The sequence below is a fragment of the Canis lupus genome, chromosome 3, assembly GCF_011100685.1.
Source record: "Canis lupus familiaris isolate Mischka breed German Shepherd chromosome 3, alternate assembly UU_Cfam_GSD_1.0, whole genome shotgun sequence".
NCBI lineage: Eukaryota > Metazoa > Chordata > Mammalia > Carnivora > Canidae > Canis > Canis lupus.
The window spans coordinates 20,018,767-20,046,230 of NC_049224.1; the positions used below are offsets into that span (position 1 = coordinate 20,018,767).

The 27,464-nt window shown below is 37.7% G+C and overlaps 1 protein-coding gene across 19 annotated transcripts in view; it reads left to right on the top strand.

The window, feature by feature from the left end:
- Window positions 1-27,464, top strand: part of MEF2C (myocyte enhancer factor 2C) — a 169,041-nt gene that overhangs the window by 102,690 nt on the left and 38,887 nt on the right. For 13 of the 19 annotated variants that reach the window (XM_038532352.1, XM_038532351.1, XM_038532356.1 and 10 more), the window contains one exon: window positions 23,221-23,364. The exons of 3 other annotated variants lie outside the window; for them this stretch is intronic. In XM_038532352.1, the coding sequence (XP_038388280.1) occupies window positions 23,221-23,364 (144 nt within the window). Of the gene's footprint in view, window positions 1-23,220; window positions 23,365-23,423; window positions 23,562-27,464 lie in introns of all 19 variants that reach the window. 3 more of the 19 variants (XM_038532358.1, XM_038532360.1, XM_038532363.1) reach the window with 1 other exon arrangement.

Genomic DNA, 27,464 nt, shown 5'->3' on the forward strand with positions numbered 1-27,464 from the left:
ACAGGCTATAAAAGATGTCACAGTCCATTGTAAACTGTCGAGTTATATAAAGTGTTTTTATTTTCAACATCAAGGGGAAAGTTTAGGTAATAAAAGTTGTCTAACTAAAGGAGAGAGAAGAAGCAAGTTCTTAATTTGGGAATAAATCTATAACATTTTATATTAATAAGTCTATATGTATACCATTCTTATATAAATAGTGGTAGTATTATATAGATATATATATCAAATATTTTATGTAAGTTTATATAACAAAGGCCAATTAATTTTCTTTTCCTCACGCATTTGTGAAATATTCTTTATGTGTGCAAGGTGAGTAGAAAATACGACAATGATGATGTGTCCAGTACCCTCCAGGGCCAATAGTACTAGTGAGGACAAAACATACACAGGAATTGTTCTTTCATTCAGCAGATATTGATGAACATGAAAGCCATGTCAGCCAAATGCTGTGCAAGTTATTGGTGATGTATCTATGACAATCCTACCCAACGATCTGAACCAAAAGACATAGAATGTGGTGTGATATCTGAGGCAAAAGAAAGTAATTGCAACTGTGAGCACCTGAAAACATCTCATAGTGGTTATAGATGAAACTCTGACTTTGAATGATATGTAGATAAGTTGATAGACTAACCAATCTGCAAGTTATTTATTCCCAATTAAAATAAAAGCAAGAAAAATAAAATAAAAGCAAGACTAACAAAGGTAATAGTGTGTAGACATATAAATGCATGTATATAATACACACACATAAATATATATGTATACACACACACACACACAATTGTGTGTGTAGCAGCCTTTATTTTGGTTTCTGGTTGGCATTGGATTTTTTAATATATGGTTTCTCTGTAAACATGTGGTTATAATTTTTAGAGAAAATCTATAGAATACAAATGTTAGAAAAATGCAATGAATATAATTGCCTTTAAGTTTGATAAAAGGTTCTCTGGTGCTAAGAATGGAAACCTAAAGATTACATCCCACATCCTTGGTTTAACTTTACAGATGAGGTTTTCCCCCCGCTCTGTGAATTCTAAAACATGATACATCTGGCTGAGAGGCTGGAAAATTGTTATATGCCTGTGTAACATTCTTATAACCTAATCGTTCTACAACTTTTCTCGCAATTTAATCATTGGAGAATGTTCTTTGTTTTTGTAGTCACTGTTTCACATAGTAACAGCTTGTTGTATTTTGGTCTGTTTGCCAGAGGGTAGGTTTATTTTTAAAACCCTGAACTCTGAATTTTTCTTTATTTTTCCAAGATTGAAAGCAGCTGAAATGCCTGGAGTTACAGGTTGAAGGCTGCTTTACAATATGTGAAGAGAAGCTTCTTTCCCTCCTCCCTTTGTGTGTGTGTGTGTGTGTGTGTGTGTGTATGTGTGTGTGTGTGTGTTTTTAAATTTTTTCCTAACAAATGTCTTCTAACTGGTAGTTGTCTAAAAATAGAAAACTGCCTAACTAAAAATAGCCTGGCTCTCAGTCGTGCCAAGGAAAATGGAGAGGAATAGGCGTGGAATAGAAGGCTGAGTAATCCAGTTCTATTCATTCAGAGAAACCTTTGAGAATGCGGGCGATGATAAAGTGCCCTCAAAAAACCACAAGCCTGACTCTCTCTTCAGACTTCTAGGTGCCAATAAACATTTTAGCCCCAGGATACATTTTTTTTTCTCATAGGTTGTAAACATTTTCTGAAAGACAAGGCTTTGTTTCACAGAACCTGACCAACTGCCATAACTAACTTTCCTAAGGTCTTAAAAATTCATAATTGTAAGATATATTTTAAAAGAGCATCTTAAATGAAAGTATTGTAAAATAATGTACATCATGTAATAATTAGGAGAAAACTGTTACAATAAAAACTGCTTACTGCTTGCAATTAAACTCAAAACTTTAAAGTTTCACAGAAAGTTATTCCTGTGACTCATGTAGCTAGAGAACAGCTGACTTGGTTTAACTCCCTTAGATAGAAAAAGTCTCTTAAATGTATATCCTCTTGATATACCAATATTTAGTCCCTTTTCTTACAATTAACAATTTTCACCCAGGCGGATTTTCTTTTGATTTTTTTAATTGAAGTAGAAGTACCTTGAAAAATAACATTTCAAGAGTAGGATGTTGGAGTTTAGAGAAATGGGATTTTGAGTAAGTAAGAAAAATACACAGGCCAGTTTTGCAATGGTAACCCTTTTTTTTTTTTCCATTTTGTTTTGCTTAAGTAATCTGAATAATCAGGTCAAACATAGCAACAGGGTGTGGAAATGTCAGCACAGTTCATGGGGTTATATGGGTCTGACCATTGTTATGTTCAGTTCCTGTAATGATGCTAGTGATAAGACTCTTGAGACAAAGGACGATAATTGATGGAAAGAGCCTTAAATCATTGCTAGAAGAATCAAGGTCCTTGTATCTGTGTACATCGACTCTTCTGGTCTCCTTCCGTCTTGTAAAGCATTTTGTCGTCTTGCATGGTGGCCCCCTACTGCTCTTTGTAATAGATGCAGACCACAAGTGATTCCTTCATGCAGCATACAGGGTGTAATTGTGTCTGTGTGGTGTATTAGTAATTACCAAGCTGAATTCCCATATTGTATCTTTACTGCAGGCATGGAAAAATAGGACATACAACCCTGCATAGACATTTTCAACCTAGATAGTGAACCACTTAGAGCTACATTCCAGGGACAAAGCCTTTTATTTGCACACTTTTTAAACAAAATTTTCATTGTTGAGTCATTTGTGCTATGCAGGATAAATTCAGTTTGGGAAATAGTTTCCTCTGATGCATTCATTTCTAATATTTCAGCAAAACCTTTGTAATCCGGAAAATATTTGCTATTTTTAATTGCTAAAAAATCATTTTAATATTGCTAGATATAAGGCAGTATGAGATGTAACAATTATGCTAGACTCATGTAAAGAGAATAGTGCATAGGTCAGTACACATAATAGATTATATAGCACTCATAAACATTAAATAATATGTTTTGGCACCATTTTAATGTTAAATGGTGATATTTTCATATATAATTTATTGATTTTGGCTCAAGCATTGTTAAACTTCAGAAAAAGCTGACAATGAATTTTTGTTACAGTAAACAGATATAAATTAATAATTAATTTCTTTGCTATAAAATTTGCATCCATCCTTTATGTATTATGTAGCCATTATTGATTTGACTACCTCCTAGTCATTGGAGATTTGAAATGTTTACAGTATTTATCTATAGTAGAAGCCAAAATGTAAGCAGATTGGTTTAAACAAGAGAAGTTTTGTTTATTTTATGCATCAAATGCTTATAATGATAGCTAAAAACTATTAAATACAGTAACAAAAGAAATTAATATGGCCATTTCATTAGCAACAGCAAATGACATTAGATTTATTTTGTGAATTATTAATTAAAGCCTGCAAGATTTTATTTCCATTTTTACCTTCAAATTTAAAAGTGACATTCCAATACGTATATTTTAGAAATTTACTTCCACTTTTTTCTGTGGATATTTTTATTCTAGCAATAATTATTAGATTCCTGGGATGTACAAAACTTCATAATGATGTTAGAAGAGATAGAAGTTTGGAACATACAGTCAGTAATATCACAAAACCTAACCGTCTAGCTAAGATAGAAAATATGCATGCCAATCAAGTGGACAGAACAACATAAGAGATCTGGGGGAAGCAGAATATCATAGTGAGACCATCAGCCTGGAAATAGACCACATGAGGTTTTATTCTATCTCCCCTGCTTATTGGTTGTATGTTCCAAAGACAATTTACTTGGGCTGTTTCTTATGTCTTTTGTAAATGAGAGTTAATAATAGCACCTAGTATCTAGTTATTATGAGAATTAAATTACTGAACATGCATAAAATGCTTGGAACAGGATCTGGCACCTAGTAAGGTTCTTGGTGATGTCTGTGATGATGACGAGATGACAATAATACCCTGATACTTGAAATCAAGTAATAACTTCTAGGGAGTAGAATTTAAAAAGTCAGGAGAGGGACCGCCATGGTGGCTCAGCTGGTTGAGCATCGACTCTTGGTTTTCAGCTCAGGTCATGATCTTTCAGTAGTGGGATCAAGCCCCCTGTTGATCTGCTCAGCACAGAGTCTGCTTCAGATTCTTATTCCCTCCCCCTCTGCTCCTTCCCCCACTCACTTGTGTGTGCACTCTCTCTCTCTCTCAAATAAAATCTTTTTTAAAAAGTCGGGAAAGGTGAATGATGAGTAGACATTTTTAGGCACAAACGAAGTTCAGAAAGATGGATATAAATTGATGGAGAGGTTGTTGGCAAATCTTTCAATAGACCAATTATGCAAAGATCTACAAGAAGAAATGATCAAGGGCATGAAAAAGAGTATCTTGATATGAAGAGAGACTGTTCAGATATAGAAGGAGCTATAAGAAAGATGGCAAGGTAAATGGAGAAGAGGGGGACAGGCAAATGTAGTGCTCTAAATGTTTGATATGGAGTTAGATGCAATACAGTAGGTATGAGAAAGATACTGGATGTCCTCAAGCAATAGAATAGCATAAATACAATCAATTCTTGAGGAAAATTCTACTGGAAAATATGACTATATCTAGATAGAAGCAAATTAGTTATAAAAAGTGGAAATGCCAAGTTATTTTAATTTTTATAGTAACATCTATATATGTGTAAATGCTAAAAGTCCTGAAGCCTTTCATTATACTTCTATATTTTAAACCATTTACATCATTTTATAAACATCTAAGATAATCATAATATAATTATAATCATAATATAAAACATTGTTTTTGAAATATGCATACGATTTCAGTGCACTGATAATATGCACATGCACTTCTCTGGCTAAGGATTATTTATCATATATAGCATGTAAAAGGAACAAATTATGGAGACCTCGTGAGGTATATTTAAACTATATAATCTTCTCTAGATTAAATTGAAAAAGAAATCAAAATCTTTAAATTCAGAAGTCCCTAATGAGGTATATGCATTTTCAGTGACCATGTAAACGGTCAGGATTCTGGATACGATACTTCCAAATAAAAACTCTGCCGTCACATTTCCAGGTTTATAATCTCAAAGCCCAGCCTTTTCATCATAAAACAATGTGATATAGGAAAAGGGACAGATAAGTTTTAGACTCCGACAAACCTGGTTTCTAGAGCTGTCATAAACTCCATGCTTTTGAGCAAATTTCTAAACCTCTGTCAAATCTCATCTTTCTAAGCAGTAAAATAGTGATAATAAAGCTCACTTTTGGTCTTTTTGTATGGATTAATTTATACCATGTACATATATATCCATTACCACATGTTGGACACAAGATGCTGATAAAGATGTTATTTTCTTTCCTGATTCTCCTTCCTGCAAGTGTAAATTTAGGCAAAATTTTTAACTTTTTTCTCTTTCACACACACACACACACACACACACACGCATGCGTGCACACCCCCCCAACATTGAGCTCTTAAGCGTATTTTGTGATTATATTAAAAAATATATATCACATTTTATAAATTGTTACATGTATGTGTAACTATTTCTTTAATAATGAGGTTATGAAATTCTTTAGAGATAAGATTCACTATGCAGATTTTAAAACTAAGGAAAAGGTAGAGAAAAATAAAAACTTAGATTTTATTAAGTCAAAACAATTGATTTTTAAAAAATATGCAGAACTGTCAGAGGGGCTTGCCCAAGTTCTGTTTGTGAACTCTGGTATATAGTTAGGATATAATTTATTCCCTGGTGTTGCCTTTGAACTACTCTGTATCCAGGGAAGAGCACAGTTCTACAATGAAAGGGAGGGTGAGGGAAAGGGAGGAAGGGAAGGAGGAGGGGGAGGTTGATTAAGATTTTAAGGCAATGAAAGTAATTAGCAAAGCTAAGACAAGAGTGTTCTTACACTGCCAGTTTCTTCTCTGACTCAAAAACAAATAACTGATTTTATTAAAATGCTAGCCAGCCAGCAGTGTCTAGTGTGATGATAGTTAACAATAAAATGTATCTATCTTACATTGCTTCTAACTTGTATCTTTGCCCTAGCTCCCTCAGTATTTTGATGGCAGTAAGGATACATGCTCTTGGAAATAAGCCAAGCACACACTAACGCATTATACATTTGGCTTGGTTCCAAGTGAACAGGTGTTTTAAATATTCTAGTCACATACCCACAATGTATATTGCTACTGGGGAAAGGATATCATTTCTGAACCACTGATGTTTGTTTGACTCTGTTCTGAACCACACCTATTTTGCACTCTACAGATTTAGCAAAGATGAACTGTGGTTTGAGGAAAGATGACCATCAGAGCCCTACTTTTATTGATAGGAGATACAGCAAATTTATAGTTCTGAACTCTGTACCTGATGTCTGGCTACAGAGATCAAAGTACTTGCTGATCAACATTAGAAGGGAAACTTAGAGCTTTCCACAACTGAGTTCCTACAAATATGAGATATTTTATTTATATTAGAGGAAAAATATGATAAATCACATGTTAGAATTTGTTATGATTAGGGAAAGAAATTTGTTTTCTGTTGGAAGCCATCATTCAGTTTACAGACATATCACAATAAAGCAACCTAACTTTTCTGGGGCCTCAAATACGAAATTGAAATATTTCCTTCTGGAGGAAAACAGATAAAGATAGCTATGCAGAACTATATCTATCTAGAAAGAATTCTGAAGATCCTTTCAAAATTCTTAGCTTCATGGGGGGCACCTGGGTGGCTCAGTGGTTGAGTGTCTGCCTTCAGCTCAGGTCAGGATCCTTGGGGTCCTGGGATCGAGTCCCATATCGGGCTCCCCAGAGGGAACCTGCTTCTCCCTCTGCCTATGTCTCTGCCTCTCTCTCTGTATCTCTCATGAATAAATAAGTAAAATCTTTAAAGAAAAATCTTAGCTTCATGTTGTGCATGTGCACACACACACACTTGCTCGGTCACACATGTACACAAAGATATGTACACATAACACAGGCAGTTAAGGTGAGACTGGCAGTTTCCAGCAGATGAACTCAGATATAGAACTTCCATCTCACTGTTCCTGTGCACAAGTTCCTGTGTCAGATCAACAAAACTCATTGATTTCTCTCAGTCCCTTTGGCTTCAGCAATAAAGCAATGCAAGAAGGTGGAGGCGGAGGTTGGGGGCGGAGAGGTTCTAACTTCTCCCAGCCACCTGCCTTAACTTCATCCTTCATCTCAGTATAGATTGGATTCCTCTGGCCAGTAGTCAATAGGGTGCATTACCTCATGGAAACAGACTTTGAACCATGGTTTGCTTCCTCTTTTAATGGCACCATTTCCCCTCATCTTTGAACCGTGGTCTTGAAAAAGAAGTGGGATTCTATTCAGAATGATGGTGATGGCTGTTTGGGGCATTTTAAAACTCTTGGGTGGTTAATATGTGGTTAATATTATTTATTCAACAGAAAATTGACTTAAAACCCATGTGGAAAGCCAAGTATCATAATTGTAAACTTCTTTTAAATGTTATACAACTTTGTTTAATTTCAATTTTCAAAAACTTCAGTTTCCCATCTAAGAGATTCATGTATCGGCCAGGCTGGGGAAGCCTCCAGAGAAAACAGGGCAGCTCAGCCACTGCGGAAGCTGCGTCAGGGACTGTGGGTGGCATTTCTCTGCTGAGTCAGGTTTGTGCCAGGCCTTCCCTCACTTTTTACTAACAGTGTGGATTTTCTGACAAGATGCAAAAACCCAAGTCTTGCGGTTCTTGAAGCTCTCCTGCAGTTTTCCCCTTTTTCCTTGGGACTTTGGGAAATTTTCACTTAAGAAGATCCCATCTTGCTCAGTCTTCCTTGTAACTGTTGAAAAAAATTGGGAACTTTTACAGTCATTTCCTTCACTTTTTCTCCCTTCTGGCCTAGAAAGTAACACAGTATTATCCATATCATTTTGAAAACAAAAGAGAGATGGGATCCCTGGGTGGCTCAGCGGTTTGGCGCCTGCCTTTGGCCCAGGGTGTGATCCTGGAGCCCCGGGATCAAGTCCCACATCAGGCTCCCTGCATGGAGCCTGCTTCTCCCTCTGAGAAGAAGTGTCTCTGCCTGTCTCTCTCTGTCTCTCATGAGTAAATAAATAAAACCTTTAAAAAAAAAAACTTAAAAAAAAAGAAAAAGAAAACAAAAGAAATGAAGAGCTATACCTACATTTTAAAAGGAGAATTTTTATAGTTCACACATGATCTCTTCATGATCCCATAGTATTGTCCAGAGAGAAACAATAGTTCCTCCATAAAAGCATGTATTTCTTCTCTTTTCCCCTACCTACCCCCACAACTCCAGCAAAAATGCTAACCAGCTTTGGCATGTCTTACATACCCAAGCAAATTGAAGTGAAGAGCTGAGGAGTATAGTGAAGAATATAGGCACCAAAATATACAAAGCAAACTTTTTCTCTTACTAACAGAGACTTAAAGTTCTTGCTAGTACTATTTTAATTACTGGGACAGACCTACACTTTATTTTATCCAGGTAGATACAGCCTAAAGGTTAGTGCAAAGGACTCCTTTCCTAGTCCTAAAAATTTAAGAGTGGAAAAAATTAAGCAACCTTTCTTTGCCTTAGCTTTTCAACAACCTACACTTTATTTTAACTAGGTAGCTACAACCTAAATATTAGAAGGGGCCTTCCCCTCTCGTCAGTGGATATTGCAGTCACACAATAGGAAAGACATTTTAGGTAAAATTATCCGTCAGAAAGTGAATTCTATCACTAATATGAAAAAAATAAGATTTGTCAAACATTTCACCAATTGCATCTGACAATAAAGTATTCAAAGAAAACATTGGCATAATTTAAGCAATCTTTATAATTGGACAAGTTGCAGAGGCAGAGTAGGGGAATAACTGACAAAGCAAACCCTGGAGCTCCTGCATGAGTTCATTAACTCAGTTCTATTGCTGACTAACTTGGTGGACTTTAGCAAGTGCTGTAACCACCTTGCACCTACTTTTCTTCGTCTGTGGCAATCATGGGGAAGAGTAGTTATGAGGATTTAAAAAGAGATTCATGCAAAGCTGCAGGCTCAGTCCCTGGCACATAGGAAATGCTCCATTAATGGGAGGTGTTACTGCTGAGGAACAGATTCAGTTAAGGGTAAAATTAATATTTTGATAGTGTGGGAAGACTGGTTTAATTTCCTTTTCATGCCATAGAAGAGGAAATGTTGTTTTTATAATTACCTAATGAATAATATGGAAGAAATTATTGTGCAAATGAAAAATCTAAGTTCACCACTGAACTAACAAAATCACTGAGAAATTCATCAGGTATGGAAATTGAAATACCAAACTGAAAAATCAGGTTGCAGTACATTTTCAGTGATAATTCCTGAAATGATTGAAGCCCTTGTGACTACAAAAGCAGGTAGTTAATGCCACGGGGACCAGGAGGCCAAACCCACAGAGACTTTCCAGAAAAGTCTTGTCTGGGGCCGGAGGACAGAGCAGTCTGTAGGTTGACCTCCTTGAGTTAGACAGCAGGTGCCCAGGCGCTGTCAGGAATGGGTATCAAGATGAGCAAGATTGCCGATGGCCTGTTTAAAGGTTGGCATTAGATCGTAAAGTGCTGAGCCCAGGCGTGACCAGAGGCCACTTACCTGCAGGAGGATCAACTGTGCTCACTGGATTAGTTTTTCTCTCTCTCCTTCATCAGATCCTCAACTTTTCTCTCTCATTCCTTTCCCCCCTCCCCATATCCATTCATGTATCTATCCATCATCTATCATGTTTTTTTTAAGACTATTTATTTATTCACAAGAGACACAGAGATTGGCAGAGACACAGGCAGAGGGAGAAGCAGGCTCCATGCAGGGAGCCCGATGTAGGACTCGATCCCGGGTCTCCAGGATCATGGCCTGGGCCGAAGGCAGGCGCTAAACTGCTTAGCCACCCAGGCGTCCCCATCTATCATGGTTTTATCCTCTCTTTCTGTCTCTTTCCTGTCCTTCCTTTTCTTAAACATATACTCTCCATAACTTTGTTTTTTTCAATTTTTAGTGCCCTCTCTAACTTTTGTGGCATCATATGAAATCCAAAATGACTGAATGCAAAACCTAAGAATGTTACTTATCTGTATAATGTATGAAGTTGTGGAAAATGTGATTTTGTAAATGAGTTGCTCCAAGATTCTGGGACCATGGATTCATATATGGATAGCATTCATAGAATAAGAAAAATAAATTGAAATGAGTTTGATTTTAATTATTGGTTAATTTAATTTGGAAACATAAATTTAGAAACATTTAAATCTACACACAAAATAATATGGTAGCTTAGCCTGTGTAGGCTTTCATCAGCATTTGATATTGATAATACTGGCCCTTCCAAAACATTTTTTATGAATTACATTTTCTTTGAAAGTATTTCATCTAGGAAGACAGATCCCTGTTTGCTATAATGGACTGCTTATTAGGTATTTTCAGAATCTGCTTTTTTTTTTTTTTAAAGATTTTATTTATTTATGAGAGACACACAGAGAGAGGCAGAGACACAGGAGGAGGGAGAAGCAGGCTCCATGCAGGGAGCCTGACGTGGGACTCGATCCCGGGTCTCCAGGATTATACCCTGGGCTGAAGGCGGCGCTAAACCGCTGAGCCACCCGGGCTGCCCAAGAATCTGCTTTGTAGATAGTTTGTGTCCCATTTATTTTTAATGATCATACTTAATTCATTATTGCCTATGCTGGTAAGAAAAGACTATTCTTTTTAATTCTAGCATAGTTAACATACATTATATTAGTTTCAGGTGTAAAATGTAGTGACTCAACAATTCTATACATTACTCAGTGCTCAGCATGCTAAGTGTACTCTTAATCCCCATCACTTGTTTTACCTATCCCCCACCCCACCCCGCCTACCACCACCCCTCTAGTAACTATCAGTTTGTACTCTATAGTTAAGAGTGGGGTTTTTTATTTGTCTCTTTTTTCTTTGTTCATTTGTTTTGTTTCTCAAATTCCACATATGAGTGAGATCATATGATATTTGTCTTTCTTTGACTTATTTCACTTAGCATTATACTCTATATCCATCCATATTATTGCAAATGGCAAGATCTCATTCTTTTTTATGGCTGAGTAATATTCTATATGCACTACATCTTCTTTATCCCTTCATCTATCAGTAGGCATGGGCTACTTCCATAATTTGGCTTTGGTTTGCATTTCCTGGTGAGGAGTGATGTTAAGTATTTTTTCATGTGTCTATTGGCCATCTCCATGCTGTCTTTGGAAAAATGTCTGTTTTTGTCTTCTGCGAAAAAAAGACCTTTTATATCAATATTATAAAATAGCAGAACCTCTAATGTGAGTCCAGGAGACAGCAACCACCCCCCAAAAAAATGAATGAGTCAGGAAACCAGAGGGCAAGTTGAATGAAGGGTCCTACTGCTAAAATGTTACTGGCACTTTTGATGTCTGTCCTATAGATGCTCTGGTTATATTTCTGGTACCATCGGAAATAACTACATTGCTAGGAGAGCAAATAGAGGCCCTTTGATTAATGGACCCAAAATTCCCATTAATTCATGAAATTCTAAGGGACTGATGCTCTCCTTGGTCATAGGGATAGGTAGAGGTTGGAGCCCCTGCCCTCAATGAGCTCAGTCATGTGGAGACTGAGGAAGGCACACAGTGGCCCTCCAGAAAGCACAGCTGTGTTAAGATTCCAGAGAGGGCTGGTTTAAATACAGACAGTGACTAGAATGGTGTCGTGTGCTTTGTCAATACAGCAAAAGCCTCAAATGGAGAACTGAAACTGAGCAACAACCCGAAGGAGTTTGAAGCACTTTAATTTTTAAGCACCTTTTACTTACCAAATGCTCCTTGATTATTAAAAGGTACAGTTGTAACAAACTTTCTTCCACTGGACTCCTACCCAGGGCAACTAAGCATAAAATCCACAACTTATTAACAATTCACATATAAGATTTATGGTAATGACATATAAGCTGTAGAGGATAAATAGATTAGACACCGTTCTTCCCCACAAGTAGTTTTTAATGTGGAGGAAGAGATAAAACATATCACCAATATAAATTTATTTGCAGAAAAGAAAGAAGAGGGCATTGTAAGTGTCCTACGAGCATTTTGGAGATTTTATCTAAGGGACTTTCTTATTGCCTGTTCTGAGTGTGGATAGAAGTTTGTTCCCTGACCAATTGACCACATCCTTTAAATCTAACATCCAGTACAACAGCCTCTATCTACTTCTAGGACAACCCTCTGAACCCAAAAGAAGTCTTTCTTCCCCAGATCTCGACTTCCAGCCTGGTTTCTGGCCTGGTTTCATGTTCATAGACCAGCTCTGATAGAGCCCCATAGTGTTCTTCTCTCTATTGGTCTAACTGACCCAGCCCCTGATCAGTAACCATCTCACCCATTGTATCATGGGCACTTTTCATTAAACAGAAAGTTTTCCAGTGTATCGGCCCAAGAAATGAAAATATTAGTACTGCATTAACCAAATCCCACAAGATTTTACATCAAAAGAAACAAATAGTAAGGCTAGAGACTAAGGCTGCTAGCCTTTGGCAGATGTAACAAACATTACTGATGTTGAAAGAAGAGAGAAAAGATGCAGTGTTAAAGGAAAAGGAAATCTTGGATCCTCCTAACTTTGGCTTAGTATTTCTGAGCCTCGGTATTATATGTCATCAGGCTGTCCTTGGCTGTCCAGAGGAACCAACCAATTTGTTGCAATATTCTACTATCAAATACTGCACTAGTTACTAAGGATAGGAAGCTCTCAAGAGATACTTCTTATTTACAGGGATCTTAAAGTATAGAAAATGAGACAAAAGGAAGAATACAGAGAGCAACATTATGAAATAAATGTTAGTTACAAAGGTCTGGAGAATCCTAAAAGAGAGACATAGTAATTCTCCTACCTCTCCAATCCACAGGATTCTTTCCTTCTATCATTTAAATTTACCTATGAGGCTGGGGAAAGGTCGGGTTAGAGAGAATGGATTGTAGGGGCAAAAGCAGCCTACACTCTGAGCACAAATTGAGCAAACTGTTCCTTCTATGTTTTCAGCTTCCATTGTGATTCCATCTTAAATAAGAACCTCTATCACTGCAGCCTTGGATTCCATTATTCTTTAATTAGCAACAGCAGTATTTATTGGATATCATCCATGCAGTGGACACATTCAAGTTGCAGTAGATACAGAGGTGAAAAAGACAAGGTTTATACTCTTGTGGAGGTTTGTTCCAATGCACTGAGACTCTTCCTTCCACTGGCAGCCACAGTAGCCATGGTGTATATATATTGTTCTCACACAATCCCAGCAATGTTCTGAGGCCCTGATGCTTCATGTTAATGTGTCAGGGCAATATGGGTGTTGAGCAGCATTGCTAACACAGTTGTCAGTACCACTCTCAGATGATTCAGGCTCAGACTCAGACAAAACCCTAGAATTGCCCTATAGCCTAGTTTTCACAGGGCAGATTTACAGAGTGTACTGGCTGGGAAGGCAAGGAATAAGAGGCCCTCTGCCATTGTTGCTGTCCAATCCCTATAGAATAACCCAAATCACCAAGAGTGAATGGCAAAGAGAGGGTTTCCCATCAGGCCAAAGGATGGCCCAGGAGAGAGGTAGACTAGGGTCAAGCCTTCCTGGCAGAGGCCCAGGGGTCGGAGAGAGGTCTTAGGAAAGCAAGCAACTTAACCTTCATCTGGGGGTCCCTGGCTATCTCAGAAATGAGGGTTAGGGTCTCTCAAGTACAATTCTCAGGTATGGTCAAAATTGTCATGATGCAAGTCAGTCAGTTGTGACCCTCAAATCTTATTTTGTGTTCTCTTTAGTGAATGCTCTGTGTACACTCTGCTTTTCAGATAAACTAGTGATAAACTACAGATCCTAACTAACAGATTCTTTAAATTACATCAAAGGTAATGCCCTTGTTTCTGAAGGAGAATCTAGGAACAGAAAAGAGAATGCACAAAAGCACTTCTTGTGGTACTTTCTCAGTATGTTTATGTCCTCCTGGCAGTAACCAAAAGCATAGATACCCACAGGAGGCCCAGGAGCTGGAAAGGAATAGTTCATCACACTCAGGACTCTGAGCAACTGTAAAAAGAAAAAAATCAACCATTTGCACCTCATATAAATTAGTCTGTGTCACCTCCACTGTTTCCACTACCACAGAAATATTCTATTGCCACAATCATGAAGTGATTATAGAGCTTGCTTTAACTTACCAGAACTTGTATTCCTTGCATTTTTTACTTAATCTTATTAAAACAAATAAATATCGTTGTCATCTTAGGAGAACACCCAACACATTTCAGTTCATCTGTCAGTGTTAGAAAGTATGACTGTCAAGTTTGTTTGCTTATTCATTTATCCAGTGAACAGTTACTGAGAACCTTTCTTGAGCCCACATGTATTAACCCAGCCCTGTGGCAGGAACCAGAGATACCCAGTCCTTACAGAATTCACTGTCTAATGGTGAAGCAGACATGTTAGAAGATAGATTAGAATATAATATACCGCCTATTTTTAAACACACACGAAAAGTCATGGACTTTAGGGGCACAGAGAAGAGAGTCCCTACGTGCCTAGAAGAGCTAGGAAAGAGCTTCATGGAGCAAGTGATGCCATTAGGTAATAGCTGACCTGCAGGACCTACTGACTTGGGAAGTGATAGGAATTTCCCCCCGGGAGGAACCTGGAGTGCTGGGGGAGAAGGGAGGAAATGAGGCTGGAGAAGAGGAGGGCTGGCTGTGAAAACTAGTGGTGTGGCTGCTGGAAGCCGCCAGGTGTTTATAAGGAGAACAGTGATAAAATTAGATTTGTAAAAATAATGAGACCCTGCTGAAAGTGGGAAGGATGATTGGCTAGAAGGTGAGATCAGAGGACAAACAGATTAAGGGTGGGAGACCACACAGAAAAAAATAGTAATAGAGTCAAGAGTGACTTCTGGGTTCCCAGTTTGAACAACTAGGTTGTGTTGTTTGCTAGGAAAGGAAAGATGGGAGGGGAATGGATAAAGGGATAGGTTACAATCAACAGAATGAATGGGAAAATACATGAGAAAAAGAGATCATGGGAATCCTGTAGAAATGAGGAAGCATGGTAGCAGAGAATGGTAGTCCTGAGCTGATGATAAATACAGGCAGTGTGGGCCACTCCCACGTCATGACTAATCATGTACTGACCCAGCTTCAATTAAAAAAAAAAAAAAAAAAACTTGACAACTAGAGAAGAACCTACATGGAATCAAAAATGATAATTTAATCTATACTTATACATCTACATCTTCTTTTGTAAAAATAAGGCACTAATGGTTTTAAAAAGATGCTTCAGTGTGTTGTTTTTAAAGAATCAGTGCTCCCAATAATCTGCCTTTTTCATCCCTGTAACCCTATTTGCAAGTAAAATCCCATAGTTGAAAAAGGTTAGTAGATGAAGTTACATTTATATTTTAGACTTTTTAAAATCCTGCTTCCTGATATTTGTTAATTTACTCCTCTCTTCTCTTTCGCAACCTTTGTTTAATTTATTATTTCTGTCCTATCTTTTCCTTCCTTATTTAAGAAGCCACTAACATCATTCATTCTTCAAACCCACTTCCAGTTTTATCGTTCATATTCCGGCTTTTTATTTTTTTATCTCATCTTTTATTTTTTTAGCTTGCTTTATAGAGATTATTAGGATTAACTGCATATTTTAGCATGCATTTCCATCATTATATGTTAAATGTTCCCTGCTTAGTATTTTACTTTAGATCTCGCCTGGATTCAGAACGTCAGGGAGTATGTCATGGCCAAGTGTGCCAAACTTCCCCATCTCGGTCCTGTTCCAGGCCAGTCTTGTGATGCATGCCTTGTCCAGGTTCCAGAAGAGGTGTGGGGGAAGAATTCTTAACAAAAACATCAACCCACTGACCTATCCTGAGGCAGCCTGAATCATCCAATTGGCCCTAGAATCACCCTGATTTTCCATGAATCCTCCAGGCTAAGGTTGGCCCAGAATAAGACCAATGTCAAAGCCCAGGAGAATAGTGGAGCAGTAGACTAGCATCCAAAAATGGGGAAAAGGATGAACTTGGCCCAAGAATTTTAAAACATGCTTATTTCAGATTTATAGTGTCTGACTCACATTCACAGAGGTTTCTCCATGCTCTTTAAAATAAGGTCTCTGTTTTCCTTTACTACCTTTACACATTCTGCCTAAAACACCACTCCTGTTTTCCTTCTGCCATGCTGAATCCTGTGCCCTCTTTCCTGCTACTCATTTCATGGCCAAGATTGTATGATCAAGGCTTTTTGACCTTAAAGATTTCGTGAATGCCTAGCTACTTCTGACATTCCATATCTAGACCGGTACCCCAACTTTTAAGTATTCAATGATATAAATTGAGTTATAATCAATTTCATACTACATTGCTTTCTGACTTTAAAATGATACATTCAAAAAATAGTCAATTTATAATAGTTACTTAAAAAGAGCACAATAGGGCAGCCCGGGTGGCTCAGTGGTTTAGCACTGCCTTCGGCCCAGGGCGTGATCCTGGAGACCTGGGATCAAGTCCCACGTCAGGCTCCCTGCATGGAGCCTGCTTCTCCCTCTGCCTGTGTCTCTGCCTCTCTCTGTGTCTCTCGTGAATAAATAAAATCTTTAAAAAAAAAAGAGCAAGATAATAATTGAGTTTTAACATAATGTGAAATAATATAAAATAGTGAAAAATTGTAGTTGCAGAAATACTACAGGGAGACTATGCTTTCTCCCTCTGACATCTGAGCATTCTTTCCTGTTGTGTTCATCCATCCATTCCATCTCTCATTAATGCTGCAGACATTTATTAGGCTTCTACCATGTGCCAGGCCCTGTGCTAAGTCCTGCTGATACAAAATGGCTAGTAAACGATCCCTGGCCTCCAGTTCACTCATGGAAAGAAAAACACAGTTGTTCTTCATCATATCTCTGGGAATGCATCTTTGCATCCAGAGGACAACACCTGATTCATAGTAGCACTTAGTAAATATATATCAAGAGATCTGAATCCCACTATCATTTCTGCCTCCAGCCAGCCAGACAGCTTTAGTCCAGTCTTGAAACCTCTGCATACGCTAACATTAAAGTGAAGATGTGCCTTCTGTGTATTCAGCAAGCCCATTTTTTGAGCACCTACAAGTGTGTCAGGCTCTGTTCTATATTGAAACTCCAAAAGCGAATAAAGGAAAGTGCTTGATGAATTGCTTCATAAACTACTGAGAGAGACAAAACATAAGTAATAATGTGTGATAAAGGCTCCAATAGAAAAATGTATACAATAAATGAGTACCTAAATGAGGGAGAAACTAATTCAGCCCTGGTTATCAGAGAAGTCTACAAAGAGGAGGTGATGTGTAAGCTCTGCCTTGAAGAAAGACCATCCAACTCCAGGGAACAGATACTAGTGGGCTCATTTCAGAAGCCCAGCTTGAGCAAGAACATGAAGTATGAAAGGCCAGTTGCTTATGCACCATAATCCCCACCCCTGGAAGACATGAAGAAGGGCCAGATGATCCTTGGTGGTCTAGTCCAGGATTTAGAGTACCAGTAATTATAGGAACTATCAGCATCTGAATGTTTATATGAAATTCATGGCCACTAAAAGGTATGGGTGGGTGTTTATGTTCTATACATTTAAAAACTTTCAAATCTTTAATTAGTGTCTTTTATTTCCATTATTTAAAGATGGAAAATTGTTTGGCAAAAAATGTTTCAAGTCCAATATTAAGATTATCTTTTGAAAAAGGGAATAAAATTAAACAGTGAAAATCTCCAGCTCTTCCCAGCCTTTTCCTCAGTAGGAGTTAATATCTGGTTAGAATAAGCACTAATAACCTGGAGGAAATACAGTGTTAAGGTTTATATTTTTTATTAAAATTTTCACCACAAATGAATAATTTGGGATAAAATTTAGTTTTTTATAGTCTGTACTAGATATGATTTGCTTGTCTAATTAAAGTCTATCTACCGATTGTAGTAAATTTGCAGTATTTTAATGTGTCTTTTCATTTCTATATTAAGAACAAAGAACTATGGAACGGGAAAGATAGTGCAGACAATGCTTACAGTTTGGGTAATTAAAACCTATGGAGAGATTTCTTGGCACCTAATCTTCCCCCAGCCTAAGTAATCTGTGCTAGAAATCACACACCAAAAACGCCACATAAGATATTTTAGGCCAGTTCAGAGGTTAGTCATTTAAATTTGTATTGCCTGCTTTTCTAAAGCATAAGTGCACCAAACAGTATCTGTGTAGAATAGGTTTTCAGTAATTGCTTGCTGACAATATTTTAAGTGAAAGAAGTCATTCCTTAGGGCGGCCACTCCCCAGGGCTGGAGGGACAAAGCAGCAGTGTGGTAGCAGCTATGGGGGGATGTTTATGAAATATTCTCAGAAACTTCGCTTACAGGCAGTATCCATTTCAACTGCATCTCCTTTTCCTATGTGGAATTACTGCTCTTTAAAGATTATTCAGCTTGTTAAGAGCAGACACTTATTTTCATAAAGCTGTGAAAGACAAGCACAAAAAAATGATTTAATATTAAAGAAAAGGAAACTACCTTTTTTTTAAGTTGATGCCTTTTTCCCTTGGCTTTTATGTGAACATGACATTCATGCAACTAATAGAGATAATTCCTGCATGTGTGCTTGACACATCAACCCTCTGAAGGAAGGGTAATGCTAGCTGTGCAAGAAAGGTTGATTATTTGGATTTTAAGAAAAATTAATGGGTATTTTGGGGGGTTTTGCAAAAAGATTTGAAATTGCTGCTGTGCAGTGCATAGCTACAGGAAAAGAAAGACGATGAAAATGGATATTCTTGAGGGCTAAGATTGCCGAGATGGAAAGAAGTTGAATGGTTGGAAGGTTTAATCGGTGATGGCGACCCTCTAAAAGAAGCTCAATTTTATGTAAATAGCAACAATATAAACCATATAGCTTCATTTAATTGAAAAAGGCCAATAATAATTTCGTTATTTCTTTTTTACTAACAAGAAATAATTAAGAAAGAGAAGCTAGTTTTAACCATTGTATACAGAAGGGATTTTGTAGTTGAGAACATAATGCCTAAGACGAGAAATGAGAGCTCCATGTGGCATTCTTTTCATTTATATTCCTTTCAGTAACGAAATAGAATCTGTTCCCTACATCTATTTCATTAGAATTTTTGAAGCACCTGTCACCTATCATCGTCAGTTTATATGTATTTCAAGTTTTCCTGATGAACAAATGTAATAATGCAGAGTCCATATGTCCACATGTCTGGGAGGGGAGATTCCACGTGGTTTTTGGCTTACCTGTCTGGACTCCTTTCCCCATTTATTGTTTGGAGTATGTCACCTTCTGTCAATCTAATTACTTCTCTAAGAAACGGCTGTTCTCAGCTCACTGCATGACAATCGCTGCCTTGTGAAGACATCCCAGAAGCCTCTGCAGTCAATTGATCTACCCCAGAAGTGTCACTCTCACATGGAAAGTTGAATTCAGTATACAGACTCACTCAAGATTTACCGAGTTCTCTGAGGGAAGAGTCTCTTTAGATACGTAGCAGGAGAAGCTGGTTTCAGTAGATCTCTTGCCTTATCTTGACATACTGAATAAATCTTTTCACAACACAGTCAGCTGCAAGACACTTAAAATATATGCAGCCAGGACTTCTAGCCCCTGTAAAAGAATAATGATTTAAGTGTCTACGTTACCTGACCAATAACATTTGTAGAAGATCAGAGAAGCTTTCAAAGGCCAGAGGCAGAGATTCTGATTTTTCTAGAAAAACGCCTGAAGGAATAATGATTATTTATCCAGTTAGCAGTCCCTTTAGTTTATACCGACTATTTATTGCTACGATGAAGACAGACTGAGCTGAATCTAACAGTATTTCCTTTGTCATCCTTAAACAGCTGTAGATTTTTAATATAATAAAGATAAGACTACTCTTATAGTTCCACATTCACATGATAGTATTTAAGTTTATGCCATCACATCCATCCTCAGAGCCTTATAATTCTACCGTAATCATCTGTTCTTGGCAGAAATGTGTTCTACACGCTCTCAGTGGAGGATAATATATTTGAACAATTTTTTCAATGTTCTAGTTATGTGATTATGGGAATTTGGAACTCACTATTAATTTGCCCTTGAGTTTTGTATTTATGTATCTCAAAATGCCCCCTTTTTTAAATAATACAATTCAACTTGAAGTAAGACTATAATATACCCTTCGACATTAGAGATACTTCATTACTTAGATACTAGTGATGTGCATTGAGAGATAATGTAGTCAGATACAAGAAGAATTTATAAGGAGAAAATGAGCCACTGTTTCCCGCCCCCTTCACTTCTGTTTCCTTTATGACTTCATGCCACTTGCTTTGTTTGCTTAACAGTTTATATAATTCTTTAGGTACAAAATGAGCTCTTGGTCTAATGATTTTTTAACCCAAAAACTAATCATTGCTTTATTGACTAATAAACATTCCCACTCTAAAATCTGACATCTAGAAATATCAATATTTTAGCCATATTGTCATATTTCAAGTTTTCCTACAGCCCAGTTTTTTAATTTCTCTACCCTAATTTATTTCCATGTTAACTCTAACTGCTGTCTTTGCATGTGAGTGAGTGAGATCTATTCTGGATCTCTCACTTTACAAGTGTGGGAAAGCCTGGACAGGGAAAGTACCCCACCCCCACCGCTCCGCTGACAGGAGGCTAGAGGTGTGGACCTTCATGCCTGGCCATGCTGATTTGAGACCTGGCATAATGTTTCCCTAAAATCTTCATGGAAGACGTGTGAGAGATAATGAGTTAACATTTGTGGAGATCTTTCAATAAACTGTAATTGATGTTTGAATTTTTATAAACCAAACACAGTATCTACCCTCGAAAGCTTCATAAGAATATTTAGCACACATGTATGTGCCAGATGGATTGTAATGACAGTTGATAGGCCTCTCCTAGCCCTTGCGTTCTGTTGTCAAAAATCTGCACATCAAAACAACTATAATTTTTACAATATGATTTAATGGCTAAGAGAGTTGGGTGCACATTGAAAAACCTACTGTCTAAATAAGACTATAAATTATTGATAATATAAGATTTTAAATTAAGGGTTTATGTAAGAATATTCCCATTGTGCCTTGCAGAAAAATAGACAGGTAAATTTTGAAAATCATCAGATAATATTTTCTTCATCTGACACCTTTCTCTACATAAGTGAATTTTTATGAAAAATATGTGGATTATGATGCAAGACACTCAAATTATTCTCAAAAGCTCAAGGATATGTGGAGATCAAAGCAGAAACAGATCATAATGCAGCAAACAGTTATCACCCGGAAGAATATTATTGTGGTTGAGATAATGCTAACAAAACAGCCTAAAACAGGAAATTAAGTTAGTGAATAAAAGTATTATTGTAATGTATTGTAACATTCTTTGTAGTATTATTTTAAGAACCCTCCCCAAGGGTACTTATTCTGGGTAAAAATGATGGCGTAGATCCATAGTAGGGGGACAGGTGGCCCCACCAATTATAAATTCCCCAAGATTGTAAATGTATATATTATCATCTTGTGTCAAAATATTCATTTTAATATTCAAACATTATACCACATAATAAGCTGTAACCATATGTTTATTTGTTATATTATACCACTATAACATTAATAAATATTTACAGAGCTGCAGTGTATCATAGATGTATCAGAAATGGTAGCTCTCTTAGTTTGATTTTAAGTGAAAATCTTCAGTGCCTCAGAAACTAATTTTAAATGTTACATTTGTTACACATTGATAAGAGCCAAGGAGTTTAAATTGTTAAGACTGACACCCCCTTTTTAACTCATGTTGTTTTATTTATTTTCCCCAATTGCATGAATTAAAGATGGAGTGTTATCTCAGCTTTGAATTCCTTAGCTTGATGTCGCAGATTTTGCTTTATTTGTATGTGAATTCTGTCTTTAATAAAGATGAGCTCTGCTGAACTTTCCATTAATGAGAGACACTTAGGTACCCAGCTCTTTATAAATGATGTTGGTAGTACCAGGAAAATTCTGAACTGTTGCTAGTCTATTAATAATTGACATGGCAAGCTGTGTGATTAATCAGAAGTTTTATGATCTCTAAAAACACAACTTTATCTCTATAAATCAGATGGTGTACAATTAACTTGACAACTGTCAGTTAAAAGGAAGAAAAAAAAAGAAGGAAAGTAAAACTCAGGACTCCTGACTCATACTTTTTCTGTTTTAGTGCTTCATTTGTATTTATCCTTCTGTGACAGCTGGGACTAGACCAGATAGACCTACATTCAGGAGACAGGAGGTTGAGGATAAGGCACTGACTTCTCACTTTCATGTGTCAGGAGACAGTCTCAGGGTGATCCTACTCAGCTGGAACCAGGAGGAACTTTTGCTAAGTTTGGTCATTATTGACTTAGTTACCTCTTTTCAGTGTTCCCTGGCTTCCTTGCTCAGCTTATGGAAAGTTAAACTCAGCCGCCTTGGCTTTTCGTTCAGCCTGTGTTTATTAGGCAGATAATTTCTCAGTATTCTCAATCTCAATACCGATTTTCACAAATAAAGACTTCTAACCAGACTAGACAAAGGCAGTTCTCCTTATGATGGCAGCGTCTGGACAATCTTCCTGGGTGCTTTGTGAGAATATTAGCGGGGTTCTCTTATGGCCTTTTGCTGTCATGTGCACATCCCAAGGGGTGGCAGGATGCCATGAGCACCAACCATTATGTTAAACTCTAACTAGAGATCTCTTTCCAACATTTCTGCTTTTGACACGATCACAAATTCTGAAATCATTGTGTAATGCCCTGACTGCTAATTTTTCTGTGGGAAGATAGTGTTGCAATTTGCCACCTTACTTGTATTCTTCTGTAAGTGTCTGTCACGTATGAATTCCCTACCGTGAAATTTCAGCCCTGGTACCATCTTTGTTAATTGACTGAATGTAGCTGTAAAGGGAATATTGCCCTTTTATTTTTTGGTAACTAGTAATGAGTACACTATTGAAGTCACGCATGGGTTCTCTCTGTGATTTCTTTACCCTAATGTAAAAAAAGCATATGTAATAACAACCTGAAATACTGGACAGCTTGAACTTCTGTAATACTCCCTGAATGTCTCTTACAGCCTCTGTCTAGGTTTGAACTTTCCAAATTATGTATTTCAGACGTTGAGAAAGAAGGGCCTTAATGGCTGTGACAGCCCAGATCCCGATGCAGACGATTCAGTAGGTCACAGCCCTGAGTCTGAGGACAAGTACAGGAAAATTAACGAAGATATTGATCTAATGATCAGCAGGCAAAGATTGTGTGTAAGTACTCGGAACACCCTTCATTTTTTTTACTCTTGATATTTCTCTGAACCTGGCAGGCCTTGAACAAGAAAGAAAACAAAGGCTGTGAAAGCCCCGATCCCGACTCCTCTTATGCACTCACCCCACGCACTGAAGAAAAATACAAAAAAATTAATGAAGAATTTGATAATATGATCAAGAGTCATAAAATTCCTGTAAGTACCAAAGGTAGATGGCTGGTCTGCTGATAACTGCTGCAGTAACATACCTTAACCCTTTCAGTGATGACTTTCTCTAAGAAGCACTGGAAAGTCAAACCAATAAAATAGCCATCTCATCCCACGGGCAGTGCATTTAGAAAGCAAACCCCAAGGGATGCTGAAATTACGTAATCTAAGAGTTGCCATCAAGAAGTTCATTCAGAGGTAGAAGATATACAGGCGGAAGAAAGATCTATGCAACACACCCTGAATTTACACAATCTTTTAAACACACAGTTCACACGAATCACAATGCACTGGTAAAACACTGGAGTCTCCTTCTGAACAAGTTTGAGGACTTACTATAAAATATACATGAATCCGTACTGAGACCAGATACACGTGTTGAACTGCAGTTCTCTGGTGTAAACTGCCCATCATCACCCAAAGAGAAGCTTAGTTCTGAATAAAGCTTCAGCCCCTTCTCCCTAAACATGGCATTCAACAACAGCACTGAAGGGTTAAAGCTAATGCTCGCTGCAGGGAAACAGACTGCATGAAAACCTAATGGTAAGATTTCAACATGTTTGTGTGCTGGGGTGATTTTAAGGCTTTACCAGAATATCCGCTTTGCCTACACCAACATTTTCCATGCTTTAACATTTGGCTAAATTTTGTCTTAACCAAGTCAAAAGATGTCTAACAATCAATCATATGCCTTGCCAGTTATTTAAGAGAAATAACTCTGCATGTATTATTTTGTTTGCCCACACAGAGAGGGGGAAAGTACGTACCTTTTATTATATTTTGTCATCAGTCAAGTGATGTTAATTTTGTGACATCAAGTGATGCAACTCAGAGGTTCACGCATTTTCTGAATAACTAATGTTAGTGTCTTAAACCCTCATTGTGTACCAGCTCTTCAGGAGGTAATTAATTACTTCCTCAAAAAAGAACATTTTTCATAAGTTAGCAAAATACTCTCAACCTGAGGATTGGGAGAGACACTGCAGTGAAAATATGCCTCAGCAATTACAAATACAGATATTTGGGGAGGAGTGCTCTAGGCTGAGTCCACAGCTGCACTCACAGGATAAATTAATGCTTTACATATAGTAAGTGCATAACCAACCTGTGTTGAGTTAAATTGTGCACTTTAAAACTTATTTATAAAATGTATGAATATTAAACTTTCTATCCTCCTAAATATGTCTGCTTCCTTTGTTAAATGAAATAATGTCAGCAGTAGAGCTTTTGTTGAATCGGAATTATTAATACACTGTATCATGAAAGAAAATTAAGTGACTTAAATTCTTAACAGGTTTCATAAAACCAAGTACTACCACAGTGGGCACTTTATCAAAAATAAAATATTTCCTATCAGATGCAATGCATATTATTATACTCAGAATTCTTTTTTTTTAAGATTTTATTTATTCATAAGAGACGCAGAGAGAGAGAGAGACAGACATAGGCAAGGGAGGAGCAGGCTCCATGCAGGGAGCCCCATGTGGGACTCGATCCCAGGACTCCAGGATCACGCCCTGGGCCTAAGGCAGACGCTCAACCGCTGAGCCACCCAGGCGTCCCTATACTCAGAATTCTTAAATGATAAAATGCCCATTGAGATTTTATCTTGCCCAGAAGGAAAGAAATCCCTCCTTTGGGCCAGTTTTTAGTTCTTATGGGCTGAGTTTCACTTGCTGTACAATACACTGGTTTAGAGCTGCTGGGCATAAAGGTTTATGAATATAAGATTGTAGGTGTCTCAGATGGGAGGAATCTCCTGCACAGCTAAGAAAGGGCAGGATATGTACTACTGCGGATCACTCTCCTTGGCCGTGATCCTAAATGCGTGTGAAGTTTTAGCCCCCCAAGACTCTGGGAGAATGCCCATATTTGCACACTGGATCGTTTTTCCCATGCTTTAGGAGAAGGAGGTGTGATGCATACCTGGACTCCCTCACAGTATTTCATCCTGTCCTGTAAAGAGTTCAAAATCAGGATACATGATTTCTTAAGAGGTGCAGTGGTGTGTGGCGGGGGATGAAAACCACATGAGAGTTTATAGGCTGGGCTGTGAGAAGGACTACACAGCTCCTAGCTGTGCCTCTGAGTCTTCATCTCTTTAGTAAGTGCTTCAGTCTCGATGATGAAAAGCCCAGTTTTCGCACATCGCTTTCAGTTGCTGGAAGTAAATTTTGTTGAAAGTTTCCACAGCTGCTAAAACATTTACAGCAGGGCAAGGACACTCTGCCCTTTGTATGTAGAGAGTGTCTCCACCTCTTTAAAAACATTACAAGACTGTTTTTCTATTTCAAAGACCCAGTTTGAAGAGTTTCCCTTTTAAAATAGAAAATTTAATATTGCAATCACCTGTTACAATATAATTTATGCCCATATTCCTCAATTACATGAAATAATTCATGGAAGATTTGGAATCTTGTTGACCAGCATTTCCTCATGTGGGGTTTGCCACGGTTCATGCTGGGCATCACAGCAAGAAAAAAAACAGTTCCATTTGAGGAACCAGGAATTAGGAAATGGGCTGAAGGAAGGAGACGTGGTTGCGAGATTGGATGAGAGTGAACAGGAAGGGGGGAAGTGGAAATAGTATGTGTTTTCTTCAAATAACAGACTGTGAAGAGAGAGAAATACTGCTATAACTAGGATCAAGGAAAGAGTTCAAAGGAAAAGCTCTGGAGATTATTTATCTGCAGAGGAGGAATGCCTGAAGGAAGAAAAAGATCAAAGGCATTGGTGCAATGGAGCTACAATAGTGAGCTACTCGAGGAAGGGAAGGAGGATGGGGTCTGAACAGGACAGAGTTGTAGGTATACCCATGACCTAGTTAAGGTGGTAGGTAGATGGGTAGAGTGAAGTTGAGTATGTGACCACCTAGTGATTGCTGTGTTTTATATTAAACTTAGCTTCTATAGATATTGAGATGAGGGTGTAGGTGCTGGAAAGAGAACCAAGAATGATAAAGGTGTAGACATTGTGAGAAATCTGGGATGAGAAAGGAAGAGAGAGTACAGACCAGAGTTGTCAGGCAGCCTTGAGAGACTTTGGAAATCAGCAGTTGGTGTTGGGTGATTTCTTTTCTCTGCTGGTTCTCAGCAGCCTGGTAATGGTTGATTGAAAGGTAAGGGAGTATCATTAGTGGCCCAAAACGGGGACTCAGTTCAGTCATTCACATTAAATAAAAGAAGGCCTATTAACTAAAAATATTTTATTAAAAATATTTTATTTAACTTTTTATTGGACTTTTCCTTGTGGTAAGCTTGGGAAAATAGTGGGTTTTGGGTAAAAGTTCAGATACCTTTCTGACCACGATGACTCACGTCAGTAACCATGATCAGTTTGTTCAGGGATGGACACTAAAAGCTTTTTAGCTCTAATACCTGTGTATCTTAAAGCAGGGCTAGCATCGTGGGCATGCGACCTATACAATTACGCAGGGCCCTGCTCTCGGATGCTTTACCATCACCATCTTGAATTTCTTCATAATTTTTTAAAGGGGCCCCACATTTTCATTTTGCCCTGGGCTCTACGAATTACATAGTAGTCCCTTCTACAGCATTTTATTTAATCACCTAAAATTCCATCTTCCTACCTGTCTTGAGTGTTCTCAAATTTGGAGCCTGGACCTGAGATATATGCAAGTTGGGAGTTCCTAACTACTTTCTGGCTTCCTGTTTTTAGACAAAAAAAAAATTTAAAAGATGCTTCTTAAGTTCCCTAATTTTGAAAAATCAAGAAGAAAACAAGTAATGCCAAATTCCTGTAAACATTTATACATTTTTGTAGCCTTTGCATTCTGTAAAATGTTCAGAGCTGGTTAGTCTCTTTATGTTTGCAAACACTTCATGTCTCAGATCAGGTCAAGGGAGGTTAAATAACTTGCCTGGTTCAATG